Raw genomic sequence first — 14,268 nt, forward strand, 5'->3', positions numbered from 1 at the left:
GTGCACTGAAGAGGCAACCTACAGAATGGGAGAAAATGTTTGCCAACTGTATAGATATCTGGCAGGCTACATAAAACAAAAATCCACACAATAAGTTTTCAAGAGAATAAATGCAAATGCCCAGTAAATACATAAAAAAAAGTTTGGGCTGGAGAGATGGCTCAGTGGTTAAGAGCACTAACTGCTCTTCCAAAGATTCTGAGTTCAAATCCCAGCAACCACATGGTGGCTCACAACCACCCGTAATAAGATCTGATGCCATCTTCTGGTGTGTCTGAAGACAGCTAGTAATAAATAATCTTAAAAAAAAAAAGTTCAACATCCCTAGACATCAGCAAGTGCAAATTAAAACCCCAGCACAAATGGCTACCTCAGAAAACAACTGAAAACGAATGCAAGTGAGGATGTGGGGAAAGAAACCTTTATTCACTGCTGGTGGGAATTCAGGCAATGTGGGATTTGGTGCAGAGGTTTCAAACTGCAAACAGAAGTACCATAGGATGTGGCCGAGCAACTCCTGTGTAAAACCCAAAGGAGTCTAAGCCAGCACAGCACGGGGAATTCAACATGCACATTGTTTACTGAAATATTAGTCAAGATATGGGACCAGGTTAGATGCCCATAAAGAGAACATAGCATTCAACCATGGAGAAGATGAGATTATGTAGTTTCCAGGATGATGGCTGAACTGGAAATCATGCTGAATAAAGTAAGCCGGACTCAGCAGAAGCTGCACATGCACAGGGAAAAGAAAGCATTTCTTTTTCTTCAGTGTGCTTTACTCTGCTCAACATGATTTCCAGTCTGCACCAACACAAACGTGTGTGTGTGTGGAGAGACATTAAAATAATTGGGTAAGAACAGGGTATGGACTTGTGGGAAGTACAATTAATAACACACACACATAAAAATGTCACAACAAACTCAGGCAGTGGTGGTGCACGCCTTTACCCCAGCACTCAGGAGGTAGAGGCAAACAGATTTGTAAATTCAAGGCCACTGTAGTCTATAAAGCAAGTTCCAGGACAGCCAGGGCTACAAAGAGAAACCCTGTCTCCGAAAACAAAACCAGCACAAACAAACAAAAACAAGGGAAAGAAAATGTCACAACAAAACCCATTCTTATGTACAACAACCCCCAAACCAAAATGTTAAAAATGAAAACAAATCACTATGCCTAGAAAATAAACAGAAGAAACCCTCCTCACATCTCTATCAGGTCGTTTGCCTTGTGATGAACATTTTCAGCTTTGATTGGGGCCAGCTAAGAGTTGAAGATAAACTGTTTACCATTTCCTGAGCGAGTTCGACTCACGGATCACAGAGCAAGCAGTTTTGAGCTTCTCTCCGACCCTCGCTGGGCACTGACACAGGGGAGCAGCTGCTTCTCCTGCTAAGCCCACTAGGTGAGCCTTTTCCCATGGAGGTGTGGAGTGCTGTACTCAGCAGGTGCATTCTGAGCACAGATTTGGGACTGTTGGCAGTAAGCTTGCTGAGCTCAGATCTAGGCTACAATATGCTACCCATGCCTGCTTTCTTAGCAAGAAAGCTGTTTGACTGCAGTTTAACATTCTAATCAGAATACCAAGAAATACTCGGATTGCTCTGATAGTTAAACCTGAACACATGATGGGTGTTGGTTGTGACTTGGGCTCAAGCCAAGTGAAAAATGAGAATTCCTTCTGTTGGCGATGAAGTGTTGCTTTCATACATTACTATATATGAGGAGCAACCAGAGAAAGAGAAACGATACTTCAAAATTTAAAATATTGCTGAAATTTAAATCAAAAGATCATATGATTAATTCACTATATAAAGTCCAGGATTTATACACTGTAAGTTTATTTCTTAGAAATAGAGATAATTTAGTAGATAACGGTAGATACCTGACACCGAGCCTAGTGACCAAATTAAACACTGTGGAGGGAGGAACTGACTTCCCCAACTTTTCCTCTGATATTCACATGTGCTATCCCACATGTGTGCACTCTCACACACATGCATGAACACACAAGTGCACACACACACACACACACACACACACACACACACACAAGTAAAGAGTAAAGACTAAAAATGGAATAGACAATGGTGGTATTTTCTTTGTTTGTTTTTGTGACAGGGCTCTCTGTGTAGCCTTGGCTGTCCTAGAACTTGCTCTGTAGACCAGGCTAGCCTTGAACTCATAGAGATCCACCTGCCTCTGCCTCCCAAGTACTGAGATGAAGGGCATGTGCCACCACTGCCTGGGGACATAAGGATTCTAATGCGGAGTAAAGTCCAAAGCGGTCGCCTCTGTAGAGAAAAATTCAGATGAGGAGGGGAGGCATGGCGAGGCGCTGTGTTGCTTTTAATGGAAAATTAAAAGTATTAACAGTAAAAAAAATAGTATTAATAGTATAAGGCTTAGGGGCATGTGAATTAGGAGCATGCTTTCGAGTTACCATCTTGAATCATTGAATATTAAAGAGTGGGGAATTAAGGCTGCAGTTGACTGTTTTTAGGCATGCTGACATCACCGAGGCTTTTCTCCTTTTGGGTAAAGCCATCTTTTGATTCTTTTGTTTTCTCTAAATATAACCATCCACAGCTATTCTCTAGGCAAACCTCCTCTCTTCTCCCGTGTGGAGCCACACCCAGGAAGTTAATCTTACCAGTAAAACTCACATTACCATCTGCCAACTACTGCAAACTGAGGGCCAAGCCTTCAACACATAAACTTTGGAGGGAATTTAGATAGAAATCATGGGGCAGATTTCTAAGGTGGGACTGGGCAGAGAAAAGGGTGGTGGGGGCTGTGATCGGATTGGGATGTAAAGTGAATAAAAAGTAAATTATGGGAAAAAACAAAAGACAAACAAACAAACCCCACAAGAAATCCTGAGGCTGAAGTGATGGCTCAGTGGCCAGAACGGCCTGCTGAGGTCCCCGAGCAGATTCCCACTAACCACGTGTGGTGGCTCAGTCGCCTGTAGTTCCAGCTCCAGGGGATCTAATACTCTCATTTGTCCATGACAATCAAGTGCACACACCTACACATACAACCCACACTTGCATAAGTAGAATTGAAAAAACGTAAAAAAGCCCAAAGGTTAGAGCATAGTTTCAGTGTGCAGGCGCCCTTGTTCAGTTCACAGCACTCACAAGGTGGCTCACGACTAGTCACGACTCCAGTTCCAGATCTGTTGTCCTCTTCTGACTTCCAAGGGCACCAGGCATACATGTGCTTCATACATACATGCAGGCAAAACACTCACATGTATTAAGAAAGCAAAAAAATAATCCACACTATGACATCTATTTTTCATTCTCAAATCTTGAAGCCTCATCCTGAGTCTAAGGAATGAAGTGACTGCTGAGGGGAAAAGTGTGTGTGTGTGTATGTGTGTGTTGTGTGTCCACACCTTCCCATTTCTCAGCATCACTTGGTAACTGTTATACCTGTTGCTTCTCAGGCTTTATCTGAGGTCTAAGTTGATGTGGAGTAGAAGGCCTTTCTGACTTCCACTAACCCATCAAACTACTTTAGCGATACATACACTCCTAGAATCTACTTTGTTTACACAGCCAAGTACTACAAACATGCAACTTTATTTACCAGTGTTTTCATAACTCATAGAAGTCATTCAGCAAATCCTTGCTAAAGTGGAATGTGTGGAATTTAAAAAACAACAAACTTAGCATCAGTACCAAGTTGTGTTCAGGACAAACCGTTGGTGCATAAGGAAGGGTAAGCTCAGGTCTCAGCTTAGGACAGTGCTGTTGTAGTCTCTCCCTGACCTCTTCAACGCCAAGTGCTGTTGTCAGTCTGTGCCTTGCACTGCACACTCTTGGAACTCTGTCTCTCTTACATAGCATCCCTTGGCTCCACTGCACTCTGTTCTCATTACATGTCATTTCTCCTATTCATGGAGACCTGTGAACCTCCATCCTCCAGCTTTCTCTCACTTTAGTTCTCCATTAGGTCCTGTCTCCATGACGAAGCACACTTTGGGGAGGTGTGGCGGGCAGCTGAAAACTATTGGAGAAAATAAACATAGCCATGCAGTTTTCATGGCAGCCAGAGTTGGTCTGAGACTCTGAGCATCCCAGCATTCAGACTCCTGGTCTTGATTGTGGCATGCCAGGCCCTTCTGTGCTCCCTCCCCAGCTTCTCAAAATGCCAGCTCGCCTCTGCCACTTTCTGAAAGATTTCCATCCCTGACTCAATTCCATCGTACACACCATCCTGCTTTTTGCTTTTCTCCTCTTTAAAACCACTATCCTTAAGTTACAATATGGAGTCCGATTGGTTTCCCACCTTGGTTTCTTCAACACTGACGTTTTATTTTCTCTCCCATCATACCTTAACCACTGGCAGCCGCCGAGGTCCCTCCTTGGCTCCACGCTACTCTTCCTCTATAGCACATGCCAGTGACTGAGAAACACGGCTTGGCTCAGGCTTGTCATCTCAAAGGGCCATCCATCCGTGTATCCTCCCTTTTGATGTCACCCAGATGTCCATGGGTACAAACTCAGAACATGTGGAACGTTGATCGTTGTCTTTTGAATTAGAGGAACTTGCTATCCTTGTTTTAATTTATCCCATTCAGACAGCTGTCTAGTTATTTTTACTTTCTAAATGTATATGTAACTCTGGCAATCTTTTCATCTGACAGCACAACGCACAGGGTCAGTGGCTACCCTTGAGACTTAAATGTTCTTATCCTGGCACCCTTCCATCTGCATGCAGCAAAGTGAGCTTTGATTTGCCCCAATTCCAGGCAGGGGCTCTATCCCTTTAATTACTTTGGCACATAAATGGTCAAGGTGTATTATTATGGAGGTTGACTACATCATTATGATGCACATCCTGTTTGTTAGAGTCTGTAGTCTTGAAGGCCTCTTTCCCCGGGGCTAGGATGGCAGAGTGTGATGTCGTGCCCTGGCTTGCCTTCTTCTTTTAGCCTCATCTTTTGATATTGAGCTCCATACACACCCATTTCTCTACCAATACGCTGATTCCATTCAAAGGCAGAATTCACTCCTCCATCCCCATGTACAGCAAACACCTGCATAAACCACACAAGAAAGTTAGGGATTTAAGCTTTCATGTAATATGCTAAGAGATTTTTATTAATGATGCTTTGTTGTACACTGTTTCAGAAACACATGGCTTCAACCGTGTCTTCTGACCTCAAATATAACACTTAAAAAGAAAAAAACAATCCAAGTTTTAGTCCTCTGTTATCAAAGTTTAAAAAAATAGAATACAGTAAAAATACATTTCACATTCTCCAATTAACTAACAGTATGGTAGATACTACAAAAAATCTTGGAAAAGAGATCTTTTTGGAAAAAAAGCAAAATTGAAGTTTAGTCATTAAGTAGCTTACGTTTACTGCTTTATCAGTTCTGATCCAGGAGGTGCCTGGGCTGATGCTCATCGTGTGGGTGTCACATCACTTCACTGTCATCATAAGAAATGCTTTGGTTAAGATCTCTAAAACAGTACATTTGGAACTGGGGCTGGGTGACTGAACTTCTTGAAATTATGTGCACCATAATGAGTATGGATTATCTTACTAAAGGGCTTCCCTAATGCTCTGAAGTACACTGCCCAAAAGTACACTGTGAACGGACTGCTTAAGCGAACCAAGAGTAAGTGACTTCTTGGATTCCCCTCTCACATATTCATATTTAAAACTATGGAATAAAGAGGCTCAGTGTGGATTTAGGTTTTCTGATAATGCTCTTCTCTGTGCTGTTTCAAGATCTCTGAGAAAGTTAAACTAAAATTGATAAACTTATGCTGCCCAATTTTTAGAGGAAGAAAGTATGAAATTCCAGTTGAATAAACAGAAAATGACTGCTTCCAAGGTTGTGATAGATTCAACCATGACTGAGAAAAGTCCCAATTGAAAGTCTCACATTCCCCAGGAAGCACAGCATGAGTGGACAATATTTGTAAACCACAGCCCCAAGTCCACTTACACTCTGCAGCAATTAACAACCCAGACAGGATCCACCTGTCTCTGTCTGCAAGAGCTGGTATCCAGTTGTATGCTTGGTATTTGGAGCTCCAATGCAAAGGGACAAATGACACGACTATTTCCTGAAAACTGGACCGTGTTCACACCACGATTTCTACAGCATCTCTTTCTTAGTTACATAAGGTCAAGCATTAGTGGACCTGGAGATCTCTCGGACCTACAATTCAGTAGAAACCAAAACAGATAAAAACCAAAAGATAACTATAGTCCTCCATTTAAAATGAACTATTTTCTTAAGAACCCAAGGAAAACACCCGTTACTTTAAGAGCACAGTTTGCAAGCAAAACAATAAAAGCAGATGAAGAGACCCCAGTGTGTGAGGAAGTTGGATTTTCTTGTGGGTGAGGTTTTACTGTTGTCTTGAATTGGGCTCAAAGGATCCTCTTGCCTCAGCCTCCTGAGAGTTGGGAGTTTAGGTCTTGTCATCATAGCTAGGGAACTGGAGACTGGGCACTTAGTGGCCACTTGCTATCAAAGGAGTACTAGATTTAAAGATAACGTAGTTATAAACTACATGCCTAGGATTGTCTCAAATGCCTGTGTGAAGGAGGAATGCATAGCATGCCTATGAAACACTAGCTACATGGAGTTACCTAGCAATTTTTTTAATTAAAAAAAAAAATTCAAAAAAAAAAAAAAAAAAAAAAAAAAGGGCACAATACCCTATTGTCAGCAGCCAAGCCACATAGTATTGATATTTTCAAAAGAAAAGGTTGTCTGATGGTACTGCTCCACTATTAGACTGTTTGCCCCCCCCCCCCCGCCCCCCAAGCATGAATTAAACCCAGGGCCTCACAAGACAGGCTAGGCAAGTGCTCATGCTGCCCCACGTGCTTACGCTTCTGGCCTGATTTCTGAGGCCTGGCCTGGCCTGGCCCAGTTGCTTAGGTTGTCTTCACATGAGATCCTTCTGCCTCGGTGTCCAGAGAAGACAGGGTTATTGTGAGCTACTCACTAGGTTTTAATGACTGTTTAGTCAATACAATTGGTTACAACTATCATATCAAACTGTCACTCAGTTATTTTAAGGCCATTTCTCATAAAGAGCCAGTTAATGTTTAGGAAAGGAAATTTAAATTTAGTAAAAAAAAAAAATCAATGTGCAATAAATATACTTCTACTGATGAAAATTATACATAGCATTAAAGGAATTAGCCAAAATCGAGTGAAGCAAACAGCAAAAACTCGAACAGGTAAGTCTTTTAGTTTTGTGTTTCCTTTACCCATACTAGGCAGACTCTGCATCGCTCATTAACACAGATTACCATAGAGCACGACTATCAAACGTTCACATATTGTTATTTTTGTGCAGGAATTAGATGGGGTTTAAATGTTGAGTCACACTTAACCCCAGCACCAGGGAGGTGGCACTACACATCCTGACCCGTGTCTGTACAAATGGGCAAAGCTTATTCATTTGTCTTGACCAGTTTTGAAGATACAAAACCACCTGGACCTCACACTAATGACCAGGATTCCTCTGTGAAGCCAAAAGTGCGGGGCCGGGAAACGCCAGTTCCTTGGTTTACTTCCTAAACGCTGAGACAATCACTAGAGAAAGCTCAGCTTCAGAGACTGAGATGATGGCTCACTCACCAAGTGCTTGTCATGCAAGCATGAGGTCCTGAGTTCGGATCCCCAGTACCCATCTAAGATCCCAGCCTGGCAGCCTGACTTACCTGTGTTCATCAGACAAACCATTCAAAAACTGCTGCAATGTTACAGGCAAAGATGTCAACCAGCCACAGCGAGCAGTAAACTCTGCTAAATTTTTTCCTAAAGGCTGTCAGATTATTAAGATTCTAGATTATTAAACTTTAGAAAATTGTATGGACTTTTCTGCCATGTGTATTTCCATATGGGTATCTTTTAAAAATTAGACATTCTTTGTTAAAGTAGTAAGATAATTTGAATGTTAAAATATAGATAAATGTTATAACTATAGAACAAAAAGTGTAGTTGAAAAAAATTTTCTCTTTTCCCCCGGGGTCTCACTGTGTAGCCTTGGCTGGCCCGCTATCCTCAGGCCTGAGCATTTCTGTACTAACTGTGTCTTCACTACAAATCACTCCACTATAGCAGTGAACCAAGACTGAACTTTGTAACCCACCTCCCCCTTATACATGAAGTGAATTTTCTATGCTTGACAGCCAGAGCTGCGACCTGCAGTGCTGTTAACACCTAATGGTCACCTCTGTGAGACTGCCAACTTTTTGAACGCTCTGGTCACATATGTAAGAATCATCATTCTCTCAGATTTGTGATAGCATTACTAACAGCTATGAAAGTATGAAGAAAAATCCCTGAAATTGCAATAAATGGTCAACAGTAAGTAATCTGCCTGTGACCAAGGCAACAGGTTTATCTATTCAGGACGTTTGCTCTAATGCTGACTTAACAGGGTCCCCAGCCAGGTGTGTGCAGGATGCCTCTAGTCACGGCACATGGGAGGACGAGGTGGGGGAGTACATTTAGGGCACCCTGGGCTGCAAAGATAGGCCCGTGCCCACACAGGCTACATAGTGATACTGTGTCTCAGAAAACAAAAGGAAAATTCTTTTTTTTTTTTTTTTCCTTTTGAGACAGGGTTTCTCTGCATAGCCCTGGCTATCCTGGAACTCACTCTGTAGACCAGGTTGGCCTCGAACTCAGAAATCCACCTGCCTCTGCCTCCCAAGTGCTAGGATTAAAGGTGTGAACCACACTTGTATACCCAGGGAGATAAAATACTTTTGGGGAAGGATATTCAACTTATTGCTTGCCACCCAAGCAAAGCAGCGCGGCACAGGTGTGACCGTTCCAGATTTCAATACTGAACCTCCACACTGATGCTCTCTCTGTGCCTATCATCCTCATCTACAGACTGCGAAGAAGGAAACATTGTAGCATCTTTCGGGAAGTGAGTGACAGCACCACCAGACACAAAGCACTAAGAGTTGGCTTTTACACTTGCCTCATATTTAATACTCTCTAGGCTGGACTTTTTTTTTTAACTAGATGGTGTTTTACCCTTATGGATAGATTGCTACGTTATAAGCTATCTCAAGCGTATTTTTGACCTAAACAAACTCCAGAGTAAATCCACTCTATTTTTCTCACAGAGAATGCACAGTAAAGACGAAAGAGCATGCAGTCAGGGGAAGAGAACCACCATGGCCTTCAAGAAGACGTTCTGAAAGACCCCACATAGGAAGTAGAGCTCGGAGGTGTTTTCATCGTGTTTAATAGGTGTTCACAAAGAGGAGGCGGCCACCGGGCGGCCACTGGTCCTCACACACTGAGGATGTTCATTTACTTGCGGATTTCATAAAATTTAACATTTTAGAGGTCATTTTTTTCCAAAGTGATTTAAAAATCAGTACATATAATATCCTCCCAATTTAGCTGAGGTATTTGTAGCTAATCTATATGACAATTGTTCTGAAAACGCATATAAAACTTGTAGGCTACAAAATGAACATCCCAACTAGTAAAAGCACTCACGGCATTAGAAAATAGTGTGTCAAAATGTAGTGTGCTCAACTAGAAAGTGTCACACGTATTTCAACTCTGTTTTTAAAATAACATGGCGTCACTTTAAGAGAAATGCTGTTTTTCCAAAATAGCAGAATTGTTATCTTTCCCCATGGTTTAAAAAATAAGTATTACCATCATGACATCACTAGAAAGAAATGGAAGCATACAAGGAATAAACTATAGTTTCTTTTTATATCAAAATGTACTCTTGAAAATGTGTTTGGCACAGTGCTAAATCATATATAGTTAATACTAAATATTGCAGGATACAATAAAACCCTGGAGTTGTTTACACCCTCTTATGGGAATGAAAATAATAGATACCAATTGTTCAGAAGTCAGCCTGTACAAACTGTATAAACAATATTTTATGTTTTGCTTTGAAAACCAATGATATAATAAATTTTACATAAAAGACTGCAAAATAATATAAATGGATTTAAACAGATCTTTACAATAAGAAATTCAAATGGAAACAGACAAGTAACAAAGAGAAGTAAAAAAATTTATTGCAGTATTCGCTCCACCAGAGTGCCTGGGGACCCCTTTTCTTGTACTGTTTTCAGGGTGACCTAATACAACAAAATCTACATTTACAAAAACTCCTTCTGCAGATAGGTCATAGATACTGCATGCTTTTTTTTTCTCAACAGAATAAATTATATATCCAGGAGAGTCTGCCATTTTACAGCCTGGAGAAACAGCGCTTCCCTGGACACTGGGCTAAGCTAAAGAAAGCCATCCGCTGCTAGGTTCAACTCCAAGAACACTTTATTAAGAACATTAACAGACTAATTTCCAACATTCACTTGTTTATTTTTTAAACAGAAAGTTTTTTTTTCCAAGATATAAACAATTTTGTTAAACTATAATACAGTGGGAGTAAAAACGAACCGAGAGACGTCTCTGCTGCACAACAGCGAAGGGAGCTCCCACAAAAATGTCTGCCCAACATTCCTTCCTTTGTTCCTGCATCCCAGGTTCCACTCTTCAAAAAACTGATTTTTTTTTTTTTGCCAGAATGTTGATATTTCAAGTTTTTTTGCCTTTTTAAAAAAATTCCTGTAAATTTGGCTGCATGTACAAATTCATTAGCTGGAAGTCCCATCCTTGGCGGCATACAGGGATCGTAAAGTCTGAACAACTTTATTAGTCAGCTTATTAGCACTCGTTAGAGCAATTTTTTTGTAAATAATGTCTGACTCTTTAATAGTGTCTACCCAAGGCACCAGTTTGCGGCCATCGCGGCGCTTGGCCTCCGTCCAGGAGCCGCTGTAGGAGCCTGCCATCCACTGGACACTGACGCCACTGCTGGTTCTCTGCACTACTCTTGCAATCTGTGGTCGGTCTTTGTACTTTGGACAGCAAATAGCGATGACATCCATGACGTCAACACTTTCATTCATCTGTGCTGCCAACTCCGTAGAGTCTGAATTTCGTTTTGACCTTCTCAATGACTAAAACATTGGGAGGGGGAAAAAAGACCAAGTGTTACACAAAAGAATTTTAGTGAAATTATCGTTTTTATTGCTTGTAATCCCTTGACGCCGGGAGCTGGGATTCCCCGGCACATTCCACTGCCGGCAATGAGACGCACCGTGACCGCCAGCGCCAAGGGGTTAACATATACTTGTAAAACCATATAGCTTTTAATTTGTACCCGTGTCTTTACTCTTGATATATAAAATTATTATATGTACATATAAGCCATAAAGCTACATAAAACTTAGCAACAATAAAAAGGATAGCACACATTAATACAATCCAAAAAATTATTAATCCTTTATGCTGAATAAATCTCATTTCTGGTTTTTTATTATCTTTTATGTTAAACTTTCTACAAAAGGCTGTATAAATGGTTAAGGAGAGAATCTATCTACAAACTGCTTTGTTTTATAAGCATTACATTACTTGGAGTACATTTATAGACTGACACATATAAGCACATAAAAATCATTTTACGTAATACGCTGGGAAATACGTTGACTCCTCCTCCGCCTCACCCCTGAAGTGCCTCCTCCTCTATCCTCCCCATCACTCTCCTCATCTTCTGTGTCTGCTGCTGTGTTATTTTTAGGGCTGCCTCCTCCAAGCAGCGAGGTAATTGCTTTGTTCCGAGCATTGGTGCTAGCCGACACCTCTCCTTCCTCTTCTTCTTCATCAGGGTCTAGATGTTCCATGAGAAGTTTAAACTAAAACAAGATTGAGAGTTTTCTGTAAATATTTAAACAACACTGCCAGATTCTTAGATGTTTTCTATGGTGGTGGTTTAGAGTGGGTGAAAGAGACCATGGCTAACTGTGCAAATCAGGGATTGACAAGTCTTTTCTGTACAGAGGCAGAATGACAGGCAATGCGTTTGGGGCTGGTGGGCATATGGTCCCTGCTGCAATTACAGCTCCCCCACTGCTGTAGGAAAGCATATAGACTGAACATGGCCATGTCATTACAATTTTACAACAGAGGGTCGATTTGGATCAAGACCCATAGTTTGCTTGGAGGTGTGTCCAAGTCAACAAACATCCAGGAAATAAATATTGACTATTAATTGACAGGCCGTGGACTCAGTACTGGAATTAAAGGCATGTACTACCACACCTACCCACCCACCATCCAAGCATATGTGCAAGAAAAGCTAGGTGCACACATTTGACCCAAGCACCCCGTATGCAGTGGACTCTCTGAGAGTTCAAGGACAGCCAGGGCTAGACAGAGGGATACTCCTGAGAGAGGGGGTGGGATTGGGGGTGGATGAATACAAGGAAAACCAATTAGTTGCCAGAAAGGAGAGAAGCAAAATGGCCAGGAGGGTAAGGGACCCATGGCTTTAACTTTTAAGGATATATGCCATTGGCTCTGTTAAGCAATCCTCCGTCTTTGGCTGGGCACCGTGGTGGGAACAGTGGGAAGGCTAGCCCAACAGCTAGCCCGGGATGCTCCTGAGTTCGGTACTCACGTCTAAGTACTGCCTTACGATGCTCCTCTTCACATCCTCCGTCAGTTTGGAATTAGCCATGTCACTTCGCAGGAAGTCCAGTGTTTGTTTGGGATGAAAATGAACCCCTGTTTTCCGATTAATGGCTTTATCATACACTTTTGCAGATTCAGATGGAGAATATTTTTGAATTTTACTGTTTTGGAAATATAAAATCAGAATTTCAAAAAAGTTCATGCACATACTTAAACTGATTCTAACTCTTTCTTACTTAATAATAACTCAAGTTTTAAATCCTACAGATTTCAACCAGTGAGAAGAAAAAAGCAAACATCAACTGAGTGCTCCTTTGCTCTCACAGATGTCTGTACTGATGGGGACGGGAACAAGGCACCTGGCTCTGAGGAGGGACAGACCGAGAGTCCAGGTTACAGTAAACGGTGTCATCTTGAAATCAGTGTCTTCCGTCTTTTTATAGACTACAACTATCTTTCTTACAACTGAGTCCAATTAACTGGTGTGCCGGCAGGTATGTGTGTTCACCTCTGCACACGCATGGAGGCCAGATGATAGTTTACACGAATTAGCTCTCTCCTTTAGCACTGTGGAGTCCTGGAAATTGACCATGGCTTGGTTGCAAGCACCTTACTGGTCTTACTTCCTTGGTTTCACGTTCATTTATTTACTACAATTTTGTTTATGTGTGTGCACATGTGGCTGTCAGTTCTCCCTTCCATCAATGTTGGGTCTGGGGATGAGTCTCACAGTGTCAGGGTCAGAGGTAAGATCCACTTTATCTACTGAGGTACCTTATCAACCCCTATTTTGACTCTTTGGATTTTTCATTGTCTATATAATAGCCAGAAAAACTGCTTGTAAACCTGTTTCAGATTTTTAGTGACTCTTAAAATTCTTTCCGACTCCTTACCAATACAATAATACTTTACACTGTTTTAAATTCCTCTAAATCAGTTACCAACATTTCACATCTAAATATTTCTCTTAAAAATCTGCACTTCGAGGGCTTGCAGCAGAGCTTAAGGACTCAACACAGTGTACGCAGAGCAAACACAAGGCTCTGGCTCCATCTTCAGTGCTACATTAAAACAGTGGGAGGAGCTCTCACTACTATGTAAGCTCCTCAGTGATAAAAGGTGGTAACTATGTTTCTCTCTTGCCCTTTCTGGTGTCAGGGACAGAGCCCAGGGTTTTAGATACAGTAACCACATGCTGTATCAGGACGCTATGTTCAACAGTTAGAGCACTAAATGGCCCTTCACATGAAATAAACTCTACTGACTGGTTCTGGGTCAACTTGATAAGCTAGAGTCCTTGGAAAGAAGAAGGGAGCCTAACTGAGAAAATGCCTACATAAGTCTGGTTTGTAGGCAAGGCTGTTAGGCATCTTCTTAGTGATTGATGTGGGAGACCCAGCATACTGCAACTGGAACCACCCCTGAGCTGGTGGTCCTGGGCTCTCTAAGAAAGCAGCCTGAGCAAGTCACGATCAGCAAGCCAGTAAGCAGCACCCTCTGACTTCTTCAATGGTGAACAGCGATGTGGACGTACAAGCCAAATACACTTTTTCCTTGCCCAAGTTGCTCTGATCATGGTATTTCATCCAGCAATAGTGACCTTAATTACGACACATACTCTTTACACTTGGCTACTGATATTGTTATTTGACTTGGTGACTTTTTTTTTCTTTTTTTCTTTTCCCGAGACAGGGTTTCTCTGTGTAGCCCTGGCTGTCCTGGAACTCACTCTGTAGACCAGGCTGGCCT

At 41.7% G+C, this 14,268-nt stretch overlaps 1 protein-coding gene across 3 annotated transcripts in view; it reads right to left on the reverse strand.

Annotated features, from left to right (window-relative positions):
- Positions 1-9,722: 9,722 nt before the first annotated feature.
- Positions 9,723-14,268, reverse strand: part of Nipbl (NIPBL cohesin loading factor) — a 181,477-nt gene continuing 176,931 nt past the window's right edge. For 2 of the 3 annotated variants that reach the window (XM_021183780.2, XM_021183779.2), the window contains 3 exons: positions 12,506-12,680; positions 11,553-11,741; positions 9,723-11,006 (listed from right to left, as the gene is read on the reverse strand). In XM_021183780.2, coding sequence (XP_021039439.1) covers positions 10,641-11,006; positions 11,553-11,741; positions 12,506-12,680 — 730 coding nt within the window. In that variant the 3' untranslated portion in view covers positions 9,723-10,640. Of the gene's footprint in view, positions 11,007-11,511; positions 11,742-12,505; positions 12,681-14,268 lie in introns of all 3 variants that reach the window. The other variant, XM_029469689.1, reaches the window with a different exon arrangement.

The sequence above is a fragment of the Mus caroli genome, chromosome 15 (assembly GCF_900094665.2).
Source record: "Mus caroli chromosome 15, CAROLI_EIJ_v1.1, whole genome shotgun sequence".
NCBI lineage: Eukaryota > Metazoa > Chordata > Mammalia > Rodentia > Muridae > Mus > Mus caroli.